Source organism: Plectropomus leopardus, chromosome 15, assembly GCF_008729295.1.
Source record: "Plectropomus leopardus isolate mb chromosome 15, YSFRI_Pleo_2.0, whole genome shotgun sequence".
NCBI lineage: Eukaryota > Metazoa > Chordata > Actinopteri > Perciformes > Serranidae > Plectropomus > Plectropomus leopardus.
This window is the reverse complement of record NC_056477.1, coordinates 18402137-18425074: the sequence shown is the minus strand read 5'-3', so window position 1 is coordinate 18425074 and position 22938 is coordinate 18402137. Positions and strand designations below refer to the sequence as shown.

At 38.9% G+C, this 22938-nt stretch overlaps 1 protein-coding gene across 1 annotated transcript; it reads left to right on the top strand.

Annotated features, from left to right (window-relative positions):
* The first annotated feature begins 1667 nt into the window (after positions 1-1667).
* On the top strand, positions 1668-20534 carry col9a1b (collagen, type IX, alpha 1b). Its single transcript, XM_042502452.1, has 32 exons — positions 1668-1742; positions 2232-2294; positions 2394-2429; positions 2520-2582; positions 3617-3670; positions 4449-4484; positions 4617-4640; positions 4751-4804; positions 6795-6848; positions 7061-7093; positions 7186-7242; positions 7341-7394; positions 9853-9906; positions 10026-10079; positions 10219-10272; positions 10360-10413; positions 10515-10568; positions 10652-10705; positions 11588-11641; positions 12311-12355; positions 12452-12505; positions 12593-12646; positions 12738-12791; positions 13687-13758; positions 13938-13973; positions 14084-14128; positions 14267-14299; positions 14406-14552; positions 15999-16053; positions 16999-17187; positions 17304-17381; positions 20338-20534. The coding sequence occupies exons 1-32, from the start codon at positions 1668-1670 to the stop codon at positions 20532-20534; spliced, it is 2040 nt and encodes a 679-aa protein (XP_042358386.1).
* Positions 20535-22938: the final 2404 nt, after the last annotated feature.

Sequence of the window (22938 nt, the reverse complement as noted above, 5' to 3'; positions counted from 1 at the left end):
ACAACTAAGCAAAACCTGTACATTTAGGATTCTTCCACAGTATAAAGCACTAAAATTCACCCACTTAGGTTAGGCACTGGGCTAAAGTAATCGTTTTTCAAGCGCTATTCGTAAGGTGAAATACATTGTTAGACAACATTATTTGACAATATCCGATTTGTGTCACTTGATATTTTCACTCCATAATATTTAAAAAACAAACAAACAAACAAACAAACAAACAAACAAAAAAAACATCTAGCCTTTCTTCTTGACTTTATTCAGTTTACTTACGCAATATATGATGATACCAGCCTGACAGGTTCTTTATATACTGACTTATTTATTTGTGATTGTATTATTATTATTTAAAATCTTATTTATTTAATTTCCATGAAAGCTGTGTGCTTAATTTGTTTATTCTGTTTCACTATCACTTGTTTGCTCATCCATGTGGGCCAAACTTCCCTGTTTAGTACGTTTATACTTTTTTGGTGAACAGGATCACCGTGTACGCATACCCCTTCAAAATAAAGTACCTTTTTGAAAAGCGTATAAGCAGGCTGTACATAGTAGGCTTTCCTTTCCGAGGTACTTCAGGAATCTCTGTTTCCTCGCCCACCTGTTTGGCTCGTCTGTGACAATGCTGAGTACTCTAGACTGCTGTGTCCATTCATGCTTTACCGACAACTATGTGAAATTTGTTGCAGGTTCTGGCGAAGAAAATGAGCTTTGCACAGGCTAAAACATCCTACAGTACCCCCAACATGCAGCGCTGGTGCACTGCTTCCAAAGATTTAGGCGCATGTGCACAATTGGCCACATTATAACGTCTACACAAGCGCTGTAAACACATAGTAATGTTTCGCTAACGAATAAGACTGTAACTAATTTACTGTGAAAGCCTACTTTCTGCTTTTCATATTATACTTAAGAAAAAAAAGATTTGTGGTTTATGGAAACAACTTCTGACTTTCAAGGACGCAGTGACGCCCGTGGAGCCTAAACATACCATTTGTTTCAGGACTAGGGCGCGACACTGTACACGTTATGATGATATTGTGCTAATTCATGTTTTTTTTCTCTATTTCTTAAGTTTGAACTCCAGTCAATGCTGATTCACTGCGATGTGGCGAGAGCCCGAGCAGAGGCTTGTTACGACCTCCCAGCCAGGACATCGGTAAGAAGAATTAAAATAAAATAACACACTGAATGACCTAAGTCTGTTGTTTGTGGCGTCAGACGACCAGTTACAAACTTTAAATAGACTATTCAGCCTAATTTGCTGGTAATTGAATGGGGAGTAAAATCAAGCAGCATCCAAGTTGTGTGCGTAAAAGAGCAGTTTTTGACCAGTACTGTATGCTTGTTTTTTATTCGCTTTCACGAGAGATATTATCTGATTTAAGTGCAACTGTAAATTCGGGTTAAATAGCCCGCTGACCCTGCTTATTGGTGGCGTCTGCGCCTTGGCCCCTCCCCGCGGAGTCCCCCCTGTAATCCCTCCAATCCCTTCCTGTAACCAAACATTGTATGAATATACATGAACCCCTGATGTGTATGGGACTTCGGACGGTCTAGATAGCTGAAGCGGATTCAGTTGGGTTGTTTTGTCGGGGGCTCCTTCAGCCCAACAAATCCCAGAGAAAGGACTACAACTTTTACCTTTCCTGCTTCACGGGGAGATCATGGCTCGGGGCCCCGGCGTTAGAGGGCCACTTTTGGTTCTGCTTCTGCAGCTTGTCTTTATCTGCTCCGCGCAAGTAAGACTTAAGTTTCTCTTCCTCTCTCTGTCTGTCTCTGGTTTCTCTGTTTGTCTCTATAGACCGATGTGACAGAGGTGCAGGTGAGTGTTCTCTTGCTGCTCAAGCCGTATAACAAGATACATTTTACCTGCAATTATGTATAAATGTTGAGATAGTTTCATCCAGTAAATTTATTAGAAATCTGTCACGGAAAAAAGTCAGGGATGCGACTATTGTCTGGAGTTTACTTTTTGACCTTTCCTTTTGCAAAGTGTTGCCTAGTACTGATTAATTCTGTAACCAGGAATCAACTCTATGGACTGTAAGATATTTTATTGTATGACACAGTCTTGTCTAGTAGTAACATAAAATAAGGTGGTGCACCTGCTGTCATTTTTTTCCATATTGCGTGTGCTGCAGTACAAGAAATGGTAATAATTTGTCATATAGGGTCATTTTCAGACTGAAGCAGATTTTCTCTTCTCATATTATTATTATTTTACTCAGAGGAGTGAAGGACCTGCTGGCCCTCCTGGACCTGCAGGTGTCCCAGGAGTGAATGGCATTGCTGTAAGTGCTCTCACTTCTCTAACAACATCCATGTAATTGCAGATACCAAAAAAAGTTCACTACTTGCTCAACCTAAAGCACTGAATCTCTTTTGTTTAGGGTGAGAGGGGAGCAGATGGCGAGGACGGACCTCCTGTAACTATAACATTTAATAAAATGAAAAAAAAGTTAGATGGCTTTTCATTGTACTGATTTCACTGAATTATGTGAATCCTTTGTTTTTAGGGACCTGATGGAGATGCAGGTAAACCTGGCTCTGCAGGATTACCTGGAATTCCTGGAAATGATGTGAGTACTTTAAGTTTTTTCATAAATTTTACACCCAACATGCCATCCACAAGCCTGCAAGAGGGTGGGACTACAAAGAGTGACCCTCCCATCACATAAACTAATAATATTGGCACTTGTTAGTCTTGTAGAGTGACCAATGAAATTTCAGATTTCGTAGCCAATGTGGGGGGAAAGTGGGCAAAAATGTGAGGAATTCATTAAACAGGATGAACCAATCCAAATTTCCTTTGTAACAGGCTAAACCAGGTCCCGAGTGTAATTAACTTTGCTCCCTGGAGTTTAAAGGAGGGTTAGGAAAACATACAATCATAACAGTGGTGCTGATGACAGACTGACAAAGAGGGACTGTAGGTGAATTGAGTATACCTTAAAAGAATAGGTAGAAAAATTATAAGTTTAAAATTATTTTTAATCAACTACCATGAAATGTATTTGTTCTAAGCATTATTGTTCATTGCCTGTGTTATACCTCGGGACAACTACCAGGTTCCCGAGAACAATAGCAGCTTTGTTAGCCGGCCGCTGTTGGTATCTCCTGTCGAGAATCCTCAAAACAGTGAGGAATTATTTCTTCCAGCCCGCTTGTTTGAAATGAGCCAGAGGAATGTTGCTCTCTGCTAAGTCTACAGTTTGAGTTTTGCCCTCTGCCCTGGTGCTGACTTTTTCTGTGTGTCTGTGAAGTTGAACGCGCTCTCGATGTCGTAACATAGTCAAAAGCAGAGTTTTGATTTCATTGCGACTGAAACGTGGATCTGCAGTGCAGTATATATTGAAAGAGGAGGAGGAGGAGGGGGTTATCATCCAGTTAATCCCATTTATGAATATGAAAGTCTCCTCCTACTGGAGTATGACTGTGTTATGATGATGTAATACATGAAGATTGGGTGTTGAAATTATAAATAATGACAGAAGGAGAAAAGAAGTATTGCCTGCTGTATATGTTTCAAACCTAATGTGAAAATGTATAGGTGCTAAAGTGCTCTAAGGTGAGTTATGATGTATTAGTTAAGCATGATGTTTCTCCTCTACAGGGTTTGACCGGCCCTATTGGAGATCCAGGGCCCGACGGTCCCCCCGGACAGAAAGTGAGTGACTAATGAGCCTTTGCCTTCCTGCTTCAGAGACTGTCAGTGAAATGGTGCCAAGCTGCTGTCCAGTCTTCTGGCATGGCAGGGAGAGCTGCAGTGCATAAACCAATTCCTCATGACAAATGAGACTTAATCCTGCAAGTCTTCTGTGTAATCTCCGTGGGGAACGAAGCCCCAACATCGGTCCTCATTAGGCTAAACATTGCTGGGTCAAGTGTGCCCGGCGCAGTCATGTGATGAGTTAGAGGAATGTTAACTTGGGCCGTCTGCAGGCTCACACAGCTCAATTTTACCTCAACACAGTGTTTGTTTTAACACCTATCTATGTATGTACTATAGCAGTGCTGAACTTACTTTGCCCAGGGGCCACTTTTGCAAAATAACAGAGGACTAGAGGACTAGGGGTCAGTTAATAAACAAACTTTTTTTTTAGCATTATATAAATTTAATAAATTGCCTGTTTTCAACCTTTCAATGTTTGCTGCCCTTACTCATCTTTGCCAAAATGTAAATCCAGTCACAGCAACCCTGCACAGATCAGGTGAATGCTGAGGGCTTCGCATGGACCTCTGTTTGGGCGACCAGGGGATCCGCCCCTGGCACTTCTTTTTATAAACAAACTTGTTATGTTTTTTCTTTTAATGCACTGCTGTGCCTTATTTACATTCAAGAAAAAAACCCTGATGTGAATTGGTTTATTTTCCTTGTGAATTAGAAAATAGCTATGCTGAAAGTTTTGTATCACTGATGTGATGTATTTAACTTTGTTGTTTAGGGCGAACCTGGAAAACCTGGACCTCGTGGAGCAGCTGTGAGTAGCATTTCCTCAGGATCAGATCAACCATGACCATCTGGCAATTTTATTTTTTAAGTCTGTCTTGTCTCATGTACACCAAATTATATACAATTCACACTAAGTCATACTGTATATGTCTCTCTTTAGGGTGTTGGGCCAGATGGACCCCCCGTAAGTTACATCTTTATGCTACGCAACTAATACCACAGTTTGTATCAAACTTTGGTGGTCTTTTTAAAAAATGTGTTAATATTTATTGTCTGAAATACAACTTTGACCAGGGACCACCCGGGCCTGGAGGACTTACGGGTGAAGTGGGAAAACCTGGACCAATTGTGAGTAGAGACTTAAATTAGGACAACAGGCTAGAAAATACACTGCAGCATCAAATGCGTCCAGCATGAGCACTGAGATGTTGGGACTGATTGCTACTGCTGTTCAGTAACACAACAGACGCATTTATCATGCACTGGCCATGGTAGCTCCCCAAAAAAGTAAGCCCAACTTAGGCTGATGTGAAAAATGCTATATGTAGGTGAAGTCCGTTCCATCAGATACGTCACTGAAACCTGCATATGGATCATTTCATTCATATAAACACACTGTATCTGCACTGTACAGCACTATCTACTGTAGTGTCAATGAACTGAGGTGCAGCCCCTGAACCCTCACAAATATGACAAAACGCATCTGTGCACATACACTTAAGAACAAATTAACACACACACACACACAAACTCTTGTACCTCTATTGTTGTGAGGACCCTCATTGACATAATGCATTCCCTCACCCTCACCCTAACATAACTCTAATTGTAGCCCAAACCTAAAAACCAAGTCATTACCCTCAAAAAGGCCTTTGAAGAAGAAAAGACTGGCCAACTATTCAAAAATGTGCTCACTTTGTTGGTGAAAAACATGTTTCAAAAACATGTACAACTACACACAAACACACCATACTCATACATGCTCTTTGCATCATATACTGATTCTATAAACCAAAAAATGCCATACTTTATAAATGATGTTTAAATATTTCAACATATATGGACTTAGCATTTTTGTACACATTCTAATATATTTTAGAAACTGATTTATGGCAGAAAATCAGCACAAAGTATATAGAACATTCAGCATTTAATACAACTACACTGATGCCTCAGGATGTTTTTTTTTATCAGTTCTTTACAACCAATACTTTATCTTTATAGACAAGACTTACTTTAGTTTTATTTCTATTTCAGCTTTGCCCTTTGGCCATAGTTGTCAGCCTCAACTTGCATTGGATTTTAAAGCAGTGATTTTGGATTTACAGTCGGAGTAGCAATCTGAGTTTCACTCCCAATGTGTCATAGATAGTATATTAAATTAGCATTGCCTCTTACTGAACATCTAAACTGAGTATCTGCCCACATAACAACTGAGCGGGCTACAATTTATTAGCGTACTTTAAAGCAAAATTGACTTTTTTAAAATGTTATTTATTTAGTCAGGCAGGTCCCATTGAGATACAAGATCTCTTCTTTCAGAAAGTCCTGGTCAAGACAGCATCATACAATTTTCATAATAAGACACATACAATACAAAAAGAATACATAAAAGCAAGGAAAATAGTAAAAGAAGAGCGGTTTGCAGGCAATATCAGTGATATCCATAACACATTCTAAGTCAAGTGCTATGTAAAACGCCAGCATGTTTCCCTCAGGGCAGTTTGTAAAAGGCCTTTAAAAGTATTCAAAGAAGAGAGGACTTCTAAGGTAATGACATTTAGGAGTTCTTTCCATGCCCAGGGTGCATATAAAGAGAGAGAAGATTTATCAAATTCTGAGCGTACCCTGGGAACATTTCAAATCAATTTGTAGATCGAGTGAAAAAGTTGCTGACATGAAAAGAGAACTCTTTCTGGCTAAAATCTAGCTGAGGTACATTTATGTAACAAAGGGAAACAGACAGGAACCTATTGATTTTTATGGATTTTTCTTAGAATACTGAATGCACTTTACCAGTGAGGGTTCAAAACCATGATTTATTTTGAAAAACAACAAATGAAATGTCAAAGCTTTAAAGTTCTATTGGTAAAATATCTTGTATTTAGAGTTTCCATCTGGCCTAAAGGTTTTGTAGTAAATGTCGTCATTGTGAGTTAGAGGTAAAGTTCTTCTTTTTGGCCAATTGCTATACTTTTGTCAGTCCTAAGATGCTCCTACACCAGAGTGTATAACTCACAGTAAAGCATATACACACAGACTCCTACCAACACAGTGGAGAGCCTATTGCATTTACTCTCTCTGTGTAGTTTCTGACACATTTTATGTCTTTTCTCAGGGGTCTATAGGTGTAAGAGGGCCACAGGGACCTCGTGGACCATCAGGGCCCAGAGTAAGTGACACAGATTTGCAAATGATTACATTTGACTTTATATTTCACAAGGGAAGGGGCATTATGCAGACATGGAATTCATCTGGCCTTGTTAGCGAAGCCACTGCGGCACACTGCTGCCCTTTAGAGATTTACAAGCCCCTTACATACATCACGATGTTGACAAATGACAATATAAAAGTGTTAACTTGTGTTTTTTAAATCAATTTCAGGGTGCAGCTGGAATGCAAGGCAGTACCGAGCTGGTAAAGCTTTGTTGTCTGGAGATTTTAAATGAGAGTTAATTTTTTTAGAGAAACTGTAAGGAATATTTTCTGACTTTTATATTGTTGTTTAGTGTCCAAACTCTTGTCCACCTGGGACCTCGGGACATCCTGGACTTCCTGGCATGAAGGTGAGAAGCACAGCTGAAGTGTTTTTTTTATATCACATTATGGCCCTAAAATATTGTGTGTTTAACTGGTGTTCCTTTTATTCTCTGTATGTTTCAAGGGCCACAAAGGTGTTAAAGGCGAAGCAGGAGAACCTGGGAAACAGGGGCACAAGGTAAAATATGCTCCATGTGGAGACACGTGTATTTGTAGTCATATAAAAATGATTTAAACATCAAAAAGTGAGTTTATATACATAACTGCATAAATAGTTACTTAAAAAATATGAATTTCCCTCCACAACTGTCACACATGCCACAGTATTCCACATCAGAGTAAAAATATACACAATATAAACATGAAAAAGGGATTTCTGGCACCTTTGAGACAAGTGTTATTTGTGCTGCTCTATTTCAAGAGGAAGTGATACATGCCCGTGCGTAATGCCTCTGACTCCTTGTAATGCATGGAGGATGATTGATTTGAAATGATGTTCAAGCACAACTAGCCTCTCCCTGTAATGTGTCTATGCACTATATAAATGGTAATGAGTCTGGGCCTATCTCCCTTTATCACCCCATGCCAGGATATGATTTACTGTCAGTCTGCGCTCCGTCCCCGAGAATGATTTTCTCCTTCACTGAAAGTTTCCTGTGCGCGGCCTTCTGCCTGTTTTCCACTCACAAATTCACAAGTATAAAGATGTGTATAGAAAAATAAGCAGATGTTGTACAGGGGCTGAATGAGTTCAGTGCCACGATATTGAAGAGGAAAATTCAAATCTAGAATAAGTTTATCTGAAATATTGCATCCTGAAAAATTCAATTTTTGTGAACCAGGTACAAACACAAACATGAAGTGCTTCATTCTGTATTTGCAATATACAGAAACAATGATGTGTTCCAGTGATTACATATTGCATATAACAACATCAAAAATCTATGACACTAAACAAAGACAGGGATATTTTTTTTGGCTTTTTTTTTCATCAAACCATCAGAAATTGAATACATTTTTTAACCGATTCAATATAGGGTCAGGCAATATATCACTATTTTATTGATATTATGATGTGAGACTAGATCATAATATCATAAGTGTTGTCCTTCCCTGGTTTTTAAGACTACATTACAATACAGTGGTGTAGTTTTATGAACTTATCAGTGTTCTAATATTTACCTTTACCCACTTAGTCAATATATCTACAAAACTGATGATTATTTATCAAAAATCCCATTGTGTTACTATTTTGTGAGAACACCAATAGTTAAACCTACAATATTGTTGAAATATTGATTATCAAGGTACTTGGCCAAAAATATTGTGATATTTGATTTTCTCCATATCGCCCAGCCCTAATTCAGCAGACTTTTCTCTAGAGGTGGGATCAAGTCATTATTTTCTAAATCCCAAGTAAATCAAGTCTCTGCACTCAAGTTCAAAGTCAAGACTGGTGAGGCCCAAGTCTAAAACCTTCAGTTTTGGGTCCTAAACAAGTCACAGCGCGCTCTTTTCCCTATGTATTACCATTCTAACATCAAAGTAAATAATAATAATGTTGGTTATTAAATTTACAAAAATCAAGAATACTTTTTCAAAATTTGTATTTATTTGTTAAAACAAGTTTGTTTAAAAGTTACTAAGGTGTTAATATGTCATACTGCAATTTGTTTTGTTTTTTTATTGACTACCTCTTAGGTTTTGCTGGCAAATTAAATTATCTTTTTTTCCAGCTGATGCTCAGTAAAGTTACCTCCTCGTGTTTCTCTCCAGACTCAGTGCTGTCGCATTGGTTCAAACAAAGCAGATCTGGAGAAATAAGTGCTGACTTCATGGGAATAAAAAGCATTAATGGAAATTAATGGAAGGGAAATTAATTGATTCATGGCATACTTTTAAAATCATGGTTTTTTTTTATCTTTGAGCTTGGGGTAAGGTATCAAGTATTTTCAGGTCAAAAAGCCTAAGTCCAAGTATAGCCACAAGTCACTGGTGTTTAAGTCGTTGTCGAGTTGTAAGTCTTTTTTGATTTTATCAGGTTTGACTCGATTGCAAGTCATATGACTTAAGTCCATACCTCTGCTTTTATCTTATCTTTTGGGGGACTTCAAGCAGAATTAACACATGCTCTCATTTCTCTTCTGCTCTCTGATGTAAACAAATGCTGACCCAGTCCATCGCTTTCATATCTGTTTGTTGTGTAATATTTGATTATCAGCTTGGTATTGTTTACATGTCTTAACAGCCCATTCTAATGCACATAATTAAAGGAAGAAATTGCCTTTTTAACAGCAGAGAATGTGCGCAGCCTCACAACTGAGCTGCTATCTATCTTAATGGATATGCCTCCTTGGGTCTACCACGGAGTCAGCATATCAATTATATGTAATTTACAAAGCAGGAGAACGGTAAATTGGAGTTAATTCGTCTGCTTTTGCCCTCCCTATAATCCATTAAAAAGTGAGTATTAAACACATTTCAGAATGGCAACCTCATTTTCTAATTAACACACAGTTGATAGGCGCAGCCGTTTACATTTTTCCCTCGTAAAAGTTAAATGTGCTGTTCAGTGTTTCATCTGATTGTCTTTGTGCTGTTTTCTTGCTGATGTTGTTTCTCTCCCGTTTACTCAGGGTGAGGAGGGAGACCAGGGGAGTCCAGGGGAGGTTGGATCCCAAGGACCAGTGGTTAGATATAAAATTCTTTATACTAAAATCCTTCAAGTGACAGTTTATTTTTTACTGTGTCAGATCCTCTGTTTTTTATGCTCACTGATGCACCTGTTGCCATCTCTTTGTTATTTCAGGGTCCTCAGGGAATTCGTGGAGCCATGGGAATGATGGGCCCCAAGGGAGAGATGGTAAGCATTTCTATGATTTTTAAACCCATTGCATGCATCAGATTCTTCCTGAATTATTTGCACATAACGAGTGTTCCTTTGTGGTCTATTAACTCTTCAAACAGATTATAATAAAAACACTGACACTGTTCTCTGGCAGGGAGCTCGAGGTCTTGATGGAGATCCAGGTCCCCAGGGTGTTGCAGGGGCAACTGTAAGTTTGTTCCCCAGTACAAATTATTTTATTTTGGCAACAAATATGCTATGTATGAGTAACGTATGATTCAATGCATCATTTAAGGGGGATCAAGGCCAGAGAGGTGTGATGGGCGAGCCTGGGCCTAAAGGTGAAACGGTAAGGATAACAGATAAGTTTAGATGTGAAAAAATAAACATTGTTTCACTGATTAAGTTTTTAACAAAATGGACTAAATGTATTGTTGCTTTGTTGTTCAGGGTGCTCTAGGCTCAAGGGGAATCACAGGTCTTCCAGGTCCCAAGGGAGAGGCTGTGAGTGTCTGTTAAATATGACAAATACAATGTAGATGTTTGTCTGCAAACAGCTCATTTCAGTTTGTGTTTTTTATCACCAGGGCTTGCCGGGTGTGGACGGTCGCGAGGGTATCCCTGGGATGCCTGGAGCAAAGGTAGCATCATTTTTACTACTTGATTTATAGAAATAGTAAGTTTTAATGTTACAATTTGTAATATGAAAATGCATTCCCCTTAAAGGAACAGTGTGTAAGATTTGGGGGATTTAGTGGCATCTAGTGGTGAGGATTGCTGATTGCAACCAGCTAAAACTTCACCATGTTCGAATTCCTTCAGTGTTCTTTGTTCAGGGGGTCTGTTATCTGCAGAAGTCTCTTCCCTGTCCAAAAACAAAAAGACCCAGTAAAAATATTACATAAAGTAGTTTCACTTTACAAATCAGTGTTTCTCTGATGCTGTTCAGAATGACGAGGGACGTGCAGCTAGTCTAACACCTGCTAATGTGTGCTCAGTTTTTCCTCTGATAACTTACGATCCAGATGTTCTGGAAGTTTTTAACTAGCAGCCCAATTATCGATTGGAGGTCTCTTCCTCTCCAAAACAACCAAACCTGGTAATTTAAACCAGTAAAAACACAGAATAAAGGCATTTTACATTAAAATATCACTGTTTTTCTGAAGCTTATGTCATGGAAAGGCATCTAGATACAATGGCTAACACGACAAAACAGTAATGCAAATGGTCCTATCTGTAGCCAGTGTTTGGTTTGTCCATTCTGGGCTACTGCTGAAACATGGTGGTGCAACATGGCAACGTTCATGGACCTGATCCCTATGTAGATATAAATGGCTCATTCTAAGGTAAATAAAAACACTATGACTCTGATGATCAGGTGATTAAACACTACAGAAAACATCGTATTATATCCCATTTCTGCCAATATTTTCCACTAAATCCTACACACTGATGCTTTAAGTCTTGTCTTTTTTTGCTGTTAGGAGCAGTTTCAGTTCATTCTTATCACTGTTTCTCTGCAGGGAGGTATTGGGAAGCCGGGTGTTCCTGGAGAGGTTGGACTTCAGGGGCTTCCTGTGAGTATGACCTTTGACCCCAAACTGACTTACTCTGATTGGATTCACCTGAGTAAACTCCCCAGGAGCAGTTTAAAGCACCACAGCTCGTGCATACTGCAGTACAATACAGATATCTCCACGTCTGTATTGCAGTAACAAGCAGCAGTCATAATATTTTTATATCTTGTGTTTTATAATGTATAAATGTGGGCTGACATTTCATACACATACTGCAGAATTCCTCTCACCCCTCTGTGATATGATACACATACAGCATGCTGTGCTGTGAGACAGTCATCACCGTCTTCCTCCAGCAGAGAAGCGAGCAAAGTTTTTCCAGCCCACTAATCTGTGATTAGTCTAATGAAAGGCACTAATGAGAATCAGTTGGCAAACATGAAGAGCCCATCTGTGGCAGCATTAACAAAGATTTCATAGGCGTAAAAGTCATCACCTGACTTAATATCCAGATCACTTTTATCATCTTAAGCTTATTTGGGTCAAAAGCTCAAAAAACCAAATGTATTTTTTATCCCGTAACAAATAATTATGCTCCAGTGTTTCTTAAACCGAGGTGCGTTTTATTTTAGGAGTGAAACTTCCTGCAAGACATGTTAATTCTTTGTTGTAAGAAATTGTTCTTTTGTTGTTGTTGGACTTCTTTAAGAAGTGCTCTCTGTTTTTTAGGGCTTGCCTGGTGCACCTGGACCAAAAGGCTTGAGTGGCTCTAAGGTTGTTTGCTAAATCAATTAATTATATGTTATCAGTGTTTTCTTGCTTTTTTTTTTTCTTAAATTGTCAGAATCTTCTTTTGTTGTTTTTAAACAGGGAGACGCTGGTCAGCCAGGCCTCCCTGGGACAATGGGACCTGCTGGCAAAACAGTAAGTATAAATGGCACATGTTGAAACGCTGTTGAGATTTTTGTCTCCTCTGTTGTGTCACTGTGCTGTTTTCCTGTCACACCTCAGGGTGAGCGCGGAGAACAGGGAGAGGTGGGACCTGTTGGACCTATTGGTGAACCTGTGAGTAGTTGTCCTGCCTGTATTTCTATTGTTTTATTTTATTCATGTTTATTTTTGACTTTTTTTTCTAATTTTCTTATCTTCTCTGCAGGGAGCTATAGGAGAGCGAGGCCCTGCAGGTCCAGCCGGCAAGCTAGGTTCCAGGGTAAGTTATTAACACAAGGATTACAAAGCACAATTACATTTTAACTGACTGATTTTGAATTAATTGTACAGCTAGTTTTTAATCTATGCCTTTATTTATTTTAATCTTTATTTACTGTTATTTTTCAGCATGTTAAATTGATATATATATATTTTAATTTATTTTATTTTATTTATTTATTTTTTTATTGAGTTTCATTAAGGTAGACAGATGAGAGTTAATTATTTCTACAGTGACTAAATAAATAAAACAATAAAATAAAATATAACAATTGTAAATCAGTAAAAGGGGGAGAGGGGGTAACACGTTTTAAAGAGTTCCATTTGTGGCCACAAACAAAAAAATGCCGTATTACGCAGTATATCAACCAATAGTCTCTGAAGCTCCATGTCTCGCCATAAACTCTCCATGCCTTTATTTTGAAAATACAGGCCTTTTAAATACCCTAGCAGCCTGTGTACATGCGCTTTTGATGCACTTTTGATACTTTGAATCAAAGAGGCTGAAAAAGGAGGGAAGCCTCAGAGTCCTCACTGTTGTTTCACTGGAATGTCTCAGAGAATAGAGCGAGACTGGATCTCACATGAAGTCTATTTTCACAGTAAGGGGAGACCAGTAAGCAGCAGGCTGAATGAGCTCTCTGTTCTCCTGGCATTCCTCAGACAGTCGCTCAGTGATCAAAGGGGGAATGGCACACAAACATTCCCGAGAGAATAAGTAGCTTACTTGACTACAATGTACAATATCTGTTGATATTCGGGCAGTTTTAGCTTTGTTAAAAGGTGTTATGCTTTATGAAATCACTTCAGTGTATAAAATGCGACTGTAAGTCTTAACATAATTTAACTTGCTTAGATGTTTCTACTTACCAGGTTTGCATGTTTATTTCTTACAGGGACCCAAAGGCGACCCCGGCCTTCCTGGTCTCCCTGGTCCTCCTGGCCTGCCCGGGGTAAAAGGAGAGAGGGTAAGACAACACCACAGTCACATTCAGAGACCTTTTCAGCTTTAGGATAATTGTCTTAAACAGTGCTTGAGAGATTGATGCTCAACAGCAAACAGCAGATCAGCTCCCTCTAGTGTGGACAAACAGAATATTCACATCACTGTCATGATCATTCAGATCGTTTGTTTTGGTTATTACAGGGAGATCGTGGAGAACCAGGACCCAAAGGAGAGCAGGTCTGAAATCCGCATACTAAATATGAATACTTTCTTGATAGTAATGCTGCATTTAAATAAAAAAAAGTGGGTTGCTTTGGATAAATAATTTACAGACTTTGTTTTCATAGGGAGCACAAGGTGATGAGGGAAATCCTGGAGACAAAGGGGATACTGTAAGTTGTTACACAAGCACTGACACAATTCATTTTTAACTTATTTTAACTATTGAACAATTTTATTTGAGATAAAATCTCACCAGACTCCACTTGTCCTTGTTTCCATCCTCTGTGTTTTTATAAATGCTGTTATAGGGTGAGTCAGGAGAACCTGGACCTAAAGGAGAGGTGAGTTCAAACAGATTGTTTTAGCATTTTTCTGTGGTTTCAAAGCACTGAAAAAGTGCTGCAGCTTTGTAACATTTCTCATGCTGGTACCTTATTTTCTGTTTAGGTCGGTAACCCAGGCGAGACTGGCAAAAGAGGTCCTGAGGGAAGTCGAGGCCAGCCGGGTATCGAGGGGCCGGCTGGCTCACCTGGACCGCGGGGCATGCAGGGGAACAGGGGTACACCTGGAGTCAGAGGGACGCAGGGTCCTGCGGTAAGTCCAAGAGAAAACACTTCAAGGCAAAATAACGTTTAAAAAGTGTCTTATGACACTTGCAATACCTGTGCAGCAGTGTGACGGTGAGAAAGAAACAAGCTAAGCAACCAATAGTCCTGAGCCAAAACTCTGAAACCTAAAAGTCAGAAGACTTCTTAGGGTCAACTCGTAAAATATAGGGGTACTGATTTTTCGAAGTATTTCTTCCTTAAAGGTGTAATCTGTAGTATTTAGTGGACTCTAATGGTGAGGCTGCAGATTGCAACCAACTGAAACTTCTCCTGTGTGTTGAGCATGTATGTGGCCAGCGTAAAACAAAAAGAAACTGACCCTATCTAGAGCCAGTGTTTGGTTTCTCCATTCTTGACTACTGTGGAAACAACATGGGACACTTTGTGAAAGAGGACCTGCTCCATATGTACATATAAAGGGCTGATTTGATGTAACAAGACCACGAGTCCTAGTTTCAGGTGATATAAACTAATAGACGCAAAGTTATAAATACACTGGACCTTTAAAAGAAAACTTAACCCCCAAAATGATACATTTTAGGTCATTAACTCACCTCATGTTATGTTGAATTCAGGAAGAAAAATTTGTTTTTCCTCCGATGCTTCCACAGTAAACGGAAAATCCAAAAACAGAGAAAATTCTTGCTGAATTGAAGTCATAGGGGGGGCAGTGTTTTACAAAAAAAAGCAAAACTATATCAAAATGTCCCTATACCTTTCACACAACTTATGCAGGATAATCTAAGTCTCATTTATCCAGTCATTTTCTCAATACTTCGCCAACAGATGCACTTCACCAAAACTGTAATATTTAAACATTTACACTTAACAGCCGGTCGCAGTACTCGTCCCTGTGTGATATAGTTTTGCTGTTGTTAAACTTACTCTCTTATGGCTTTAGTTTATCAAGAATGTTCACCAGTTTTGGATTATTTGTTCACCTTGAAGGCATGACAGAGAAACAAAGTTTTCTTCCCAAATTTACCACAACACAGGGTGAGTAAATGATATACAAATGATCGTTTGGAGAGTGAAGGGTTCCTTTAAAGTCTGCTGAACATTAAAAAAATGATAGAGGCCTTTAATAAGTCCCTCTGGGCTGAGTACCTCTCCCTGCACACTTTTATCTTCATATTATGATGTCCTTCTTTTAATCGTAACTTGGGCAAATAAATTCTAAAACACTAAATCCCAATATTCTGCAGCAGCAGGAAATACATTAAAATATACACGCAAGATGTTCTGAAAATGTGGTTTCAATAAAACAGGTTTCATAAAGCCAAGAATAGTAGAATTATCTCCATCATAAGAGGACCGAGTGAGTAAAACAGGAGGAGTGCTGTTTTTCGCTTGATAACAGTACCGTAGAGTCTTTTCATAAATGTTTTAGATGCTGTCGTAAAAACTATTAAGTCATCTTTTCCTTTTTCAGGGTAAAGAGCCAAGCGATCAGCACATCAAACAAGTTTGCATGCGAGTCATGCAAGGTAAGAACTGATAGGCCTTTGACCCCATTTATCATTCCCTTGTGCCTCATTTCATCACTTTAATCTTTCCCAGAATGCCTCATTACACAACCACACATAGAGCCGCCCCTCTGTTGCCTCACTGATCTGGGCGGTTTCTGAATACTCTTATGTTCAAAAAAGGACAGTCTCATAACCAAAACATGAAATAAGCTTCAGTCTTTGTTTATTTGATGGATGAAAGATTCCCCTCGCCAAGCTTTAGAAATGTTTCTCTGAAGTCACAACCTCTGTTCTCTTCATTCTGTTGCTCTTACGTCTTCACAACTCATCTCCTACACTCATGATTTTTTTATACCCGATGTGTTGAAAAATTAATTTCACCTCCAGCGGACCTGCTCTCCTCCGCTCCAAGCAAAGAGTCTGCCTGGAAAGGAAATCTTTAAAAAAAGAGCAGTCAAGCAGCTGCTGCATGAATTTTCATCAGGAGCCGGAAAACCGGAATCTCAAGCGCAAAATACCATGGTGCAAGGAGCCACAGGAGATTAATATTAGATCCTTTGCACCATGAACGTAAATTTCCTGTCACTGATTGCCTGAAATAAAGACTATTATCTCCTTTCTGCACAATTTGCTGAGGTTCTACAGAAAAAGGTTGAAAAACAGGAGAAGCTCGGGGGATATCGTGACCACAGTTTCACCTCGCTCTGCTTCACTCCGACTCAAGTACAAGAACTGTTGGACCATCTCCTCTATCAGAGCTGCTTCAGGCTTCCAGAAATGAGCCCTATTCATGCTACCACGTGATTTTTAACAAGTGTTATGCATAAAAAAGTCCCTTGATGACTGTCAACTTCTATTGTTTGGAAACACTGGATGTCAGTTATGCATCTGTTAAATTTCATAAAATTTAAATTTACTGAAGTTCATCAGGCTCATCACCTTCTTTCTGTTGTGCTCTAACAGAACAGCTCGCCCAGTTAGCTGCTAGTTTAAGGAGGCCAGAGTCTGGCGTAGCTGGTTTACCTGGAAAACCTGGACCTCCGGGGCAACCTGGGCCTCCAGGAGACAATGGCTTTCCTGGGCAGTCCGGGGCAAGAGGCCTTCCAGGACTCAAAGGGCCGCCAGGAATGCTTGGAGCGAAAGGACCCAAAGGTAATGAATGTATTGGCAGATGATTCTTTTCAGCATGAAATTAGGAAATTAGACATTAAATCAAAACAATGATATGTCTGTACAGAAATATCTTCATCTCATTAAATCTGTTACAGGTGAAATGGGAGACAGAGGCGCCAGAGGGCCCACTGTGCGAGGACCTAAAGGTCAGCCAGGGCCTCCCGGACTCCCAGGTGAGTAAAATTTGCCCTGCTATCTTAAAGGAGCTGTATGCAACACTCGGAGCATTAATACAAGGGGTCGACCAATACTGGTTTTTCAGGGCCGATATTGATTATTAGTAGTTTAATGAGACCGATCACAGATATTTGGAGCTGATATGCATTCATAATAAAAATGAAAATCTTTCAGTCAATATTTAGAACTTGGAATATAACAAACTCCAACACAAAACTTTGTTTAAATGCATTTAGCAAATGTTTATTAAAAACTGAAACTTTCAGCACCATATACAGCAAGATCCAACTTTTTTGTCAAGTCAAGCGAACATTTGAACAAAAAATAAATAAATAAAAATAGCTCCCTGTGGTTTTACAAAGTAAAAGTTCTTCCCATGCTGACAATGTCTTTGCATATTTTAATTAATTAATTTTATAGGTGATCATTAAAATAAAATGCTGATACAGATAATTGACAAAATACCTGCTCAAGTCATCGGTCAGGCCAATGATCTGTCGACCCCTAATTTACAGTTTAAAGCAACAAACAACAATTTGCTATGTAAATATATAGTAGAGTGATGACGTCCTGAGCAGAGAATGAAGTCACGCTTCCTCAGTGTGTGTTATGATCAGAGCTTCTCTGTTCTTTGTTCTTTCCTATTACATTCAGTGTTCCAGGTATACTGAGGCTACTTAGAAGCCACACTCTGATTTAACAGGTTGACAGACTGAGTAAAAAACAAATTTCTCAACCTCTTCAGTCGAGCCTGTGGGACTCTAAATCTCCTGTGTGATGGCAAAAGCTGATTTTCTTCAAAATAACGTGTGAGAGGGATCTGACGTAATATTGCCAGCCAGAGACAACATTCATTTAGTATACCCAGTTTGGAAATTTGACTCAAGCACTTGACCCACAATCTTTGAGCAGATATGCAGCAGTCTGGCTAATCTCACTTTAGGCTGAGCAGAGACAACTGTGCCATGCACTGACTACATACTGCATAACACTGTAGTAGATAGGGGATCTGTTTGTTGTCTCCAAATGACCTCAGTCTGCTATGAAAATAAATAAATTGTCGTACAGGTAGGATATGGTTGAACTGCCTGCTCCTTTATATTAAAAAAAACAGTAGTACCAGAAATAGACAGAATTGTGGATCAAAATTCCTTAAAACAATTCAAAACATTACCCACATCTTAAGAAAAACAAATAATCTCCTGTTTGATCTCACTTTGGTTTGATTTAAACCTATTTAAGTTCAAAAGAAAATTTCAATTTTAGATCCTTTAAGTTGTTATTTAGTTAAATAATCTTTAGTCTCTCTGGGATAATCTCGTCCAGGTTTGACCTGTGTAAGTATAGTGTTTTTGGAGACAGACCTGGTTCAATGTGGTCTACATGTGGGGAAAAAGGTGAAAAAGGATTAATGTCCTCTTTTTTTTTTTTTTGCATTTCACAAATACAATAAAGGTTTGGCAATTGTGGAGTGGGTTTTAAACAACGTCGGGGCTTTAAATGTTTAACGTGTTCACAACACTAAAAGGCGCAAAAAACCGAGGATCGTTACTTTTCCCTTAATTCTCCCCTTAACTGCTGAATCGGAAGATACGAACCGGAAGCTAACTTCAGCGTCGTGACTCGCACCCTAAAACAGCGCTGCCGTATTGTTTTTACTTTACTATCGAGGCTAAACTTTACCATGCTTGTTATTAGTCTCTTAATTTGCCCAAAGAAAGATAAAAAAACTACACGAAATACAGGAAGCCACGCCCTCTTAGCTTAGCTACGGAACACCCAGCTTTAAATTTAGCTTGAAAACAAGAACGTGACATGCTAATGTCATGAGGACAATAGTTTTCAACTCACCAAATCCTGCTTCAAAGCTGAAACAAAAGCCAGAATCCAGCGACCACAGACAGGTGAACACGAGATCCTCCCAAAATAAGAAAATATAATAATAATAAAATGTACTTTCCTCCTCCACTTGCTTTGTTCCCTTTTCTCCTCACTCATCTACTTGTGACCTCTCTTCCTGTCTCGCCAGCACGCGGCGCAGCGACTGCTCTGATTGGCTGTTATCTGCCGCATTTGTTAAAGGAACACTAGACAAAAGTCATCATTTTCAGATTTTTATTATAGTATTATTATACAGTACTGTTAAAGCCCATTAATATGAAACAATTGTCATATATCTGCATGACATGGTATTTATTATTTGTTTGACCTTTTATCTCTGTTTATGGTTATAATCCTAATTTACACTCTGCTAGCATTTGTTAGCACCGTTAGCTGCTGGCTGCAGACTTTCGCCTCCTCTCAGACTCTGAATCATGGATGGCCTCAGAATTAGGGATGCACGATATTGGACTTTTTTTATATTGGATATACCAATATTTAAAAACTTGTTTGGCTGATTACCAAAACTGATATCAATATATCCCTTATATTATACAACACAATGCTTTTCAGTGTATATATAATATTCATTCATTGTGTAAAATAAGAAATACTTAAACTTAGGTTTGATATTTTGCACATGTTCACTTTGTCATGAATTTAAAAAAAAAAATAGTTTGTGATATTGGCAGAAATCAGCATGTCGACTGATTCCGATATTTCATTTTAAAGCCAGCATCTGCAGATACCTATGGCGTGCCCGATATTACCTTGCATCCCTACTCTGAATGTCATACAGTTTCTTAAGAGTACATTTTTATCAAGTCTGTCATGAAACAGAACTCACAATCTCATATGTGCATTAATTTGTGCATGATTTACATTGAAATCAGGTGAAGAAAGGATCTCTTAAAGGCTTGTATGGGCAGGAAGAATGTTTACTATAAAAAAAAAAACTTCTTTCATGTAGCCTTTGTAAGGTCTTGTTGCATTAAGAGAGATTTAAAACAAATGTGAACCTCTCCTTTAAATCTAGCCACTGGCATCTTAAAATGAATTTTGTGATCACAGGTGAGCCAGGCAAACCTGGCTATGGTCAGGATGGTCGGGACGGGCAGAGGGGACCTCCTGGCGTTCCTGGACAGCCTGGTGTACCTGGGCCTCCAGGTGCAGCTGGTCCCAACGGTTATTGTGACCCGTCAGCGTGCAACCTCCAGGCAGGGGCCGCCCACCAGTCTCTGGATGTGAAGGGACCTGCAGGGAACTAAGAGCCACTCTGGCAGAGACAGAAAGACTGTTGGATTAGCTCCCCTGAGCACACAACATTTTTCACACTTTCTTCCCGGGGGCTGCGGCTGGTATGGCGCCTTCCATCCTTTAACCTCTAGTCTTGTGAGCACGTTTTGTGCCAGCCGCGTCTCCATCAGAGGGAGCCAGCCTCATAAAAAACCCCAACACAAAACATTGTTTTTTATGAGCTGCAGAAATCTAACTTGTTCTGGTGTTTTTCTACCTGAAATGTTTTAATATTTTCAGGAAGGTGTGCTCACATTTCTGAGACAAAATGAAATGAGCAGAAATGTTCCTTTGTCCCACTCTCCTTGTACCTTGTTCCCCATTTACAGTGTTTTCTTAAATCAAAGCTTCTCCGCATCCTCACAGAACAATTCAAATTATTGCCCAAAGCAAACCAGGATCAGGACTTTGTTTGGTTCAATTGCCTTTCTCACTTTTTTTGTTCTGTATGTGCTAATGTACCAAAGATAAACCTGCTGAAACACATTTTTTTAAATATAAATTTGTCTGTTTTCAAAATAAAAGGGAGAGAGGATGAAAATGTCATCAAGTCACACTGACTTCAGTTTGTTGAAAATGTTGTAAATCTGTATAAAAAAGTGTTTGAATTGTGGTTAATTATATTTCCTACGAAACAACCTGATGTGACATTTTGCCTCGTTGTACAGAATGACAACAGTCATGCATACATGGACATTTATTTTCCACAGTGAGGGAGACCCTCATTACTGTTACAAATAAAGATAACAACACATGAGGTGTTATTTTTTTTCTATAAACTGGTATCACTTTGTTTTGATATAATAATAGGAGAAAATGCTAAATTGATGCTCTCAATAGCTTCTCAAAAATCTAAAATAAAAACAAAAATATTACAACTTCCCTTCAGTAGCTGCTGTGGAGCTTTTGGTCACATCCCATGATCTTCATCAGCAGATGGAGTTTCCAGACTGATAAAATAATTGTATATGCTCAGGTTTCAATCATGTCTGCGCCCTTCAAGGATTCTAGTCAAATATTTCTTCATCTACATTTCCATGACAACTGGACAAACTTCATGAGGTGATGAAGATCACGCGAAGTGATTGAAAGCTCCAGATCAGCTATTGAATGGACTTTGAAGTGAGATTTTTGCCACATTCAAATGAAACTTGTAAACTCACGTTTATGACATGGGAAGTCACATACTTGAAATCATAACCTCTGAACTCTCAGAAAGTTTCGACTTATGAGACTGTGAATACCATAAGAGGGGGGCATTCATATGGTCAACAAGGCTGACATGTAATGTGGACCAGGTGGACACAAACGCAGTGGATAACAGGCAACAGGAACTGAAAAAATCCAAAAGGAACAGCAACTGAACATCACACAACCAAAACAAGGATCCAAACAAGACTGAACTGAAAACAAACTGACAAGGAGATGAAATGCAGGTGGAGAAAAAGGGCGGAGAAGCTGAGGAGAGAGGAATGAGGTGATGAGGCAGAAGAACAGGCAGGAAGTGATGTGAGACAGCTGTGACAGAAAACAGGTGGGAAACAGATGAAGGCAGGAAGTAACACAAGACCAACGAGGACATAACCTACAAAATAAATCAGGAAACAGACAAACCATGATGAGCACATGAAATAAGGGAAAAGACAAACAGAAAACACTAAAACAAAGTCCAAAATACAAGAAAAGATTAACAAAACCCAAGATCGTGGCAACGGTAAACACAGCTTCATTTGAACACATTTGTCAAAAGCTGTTTTCAACGTCAATAACGAAGTTTGAAACTGAAAAATATCACAGTCATGTTTACTATGTTTCATTCAACATATCTTTACATTTTGAATCATTAATGTTTAATTTACTTTAACAACTCGACTGTGTGTTTAATGAAGAGAGAGGAGAATTCTTGAACACTGTCCTTTAACCTGACATATATTTTCAAAATACAACATTTGTCCTTCAAACCCTCATAAGATTCTATCTGATGAGGACATTGAATACAAGTTTGAAGACTGAAACATATTTCTAAAAGAAAGTTTACTGCAAGTTAAACAACAGTGTGCACAAATTCTTCTTTGCCGAGTCAAAGGCTAAAAATCTGTGATTTTAGTTGTGACTTTTCCTCTGTAATATAACTTCTACAAGGAGGTATTGTTGTTAACACTAACATCATATTGAAAACATAATTTTACGTGTAACATAACTGCCATCCAGGCAGTAACCCAGGCTGTTAGTGCCCCGAAAAGATGACACAACAAAAGGAATTAAAGCACTGAATAACATTTATTGCACACATGTAAGGCAGGTACCATTAATCGGTGTCAATAAAAGATCCTGCAAAGAAAAGTGTAAAATGTAACCTCTGATACCTGGTAACCA

Coding starts and splice junctions, on each gene's coding strand:
- col9a1b (XM_042502452.1), top strand. CDS start 1,668: ATGGCTCGGGGCCCCGGCGTTAGAGGGCCACTTTTGGTTCTGCTTCTG. Junction 12,506..12,592: donor TGGGACCTGCTGGCAAAACA/GTAAGTATAAAT, acceptor GTCACACCTCAG/GGTGAGCGCGGAGAACAGGG. Junction 14,553..15,998: donor GAGGGACGCAGGGTCCTGCG/GTAAGTCCAAGA, acceptor TTCCTTTTTCAG/GGTAAAGAGCCAAGCGATCA.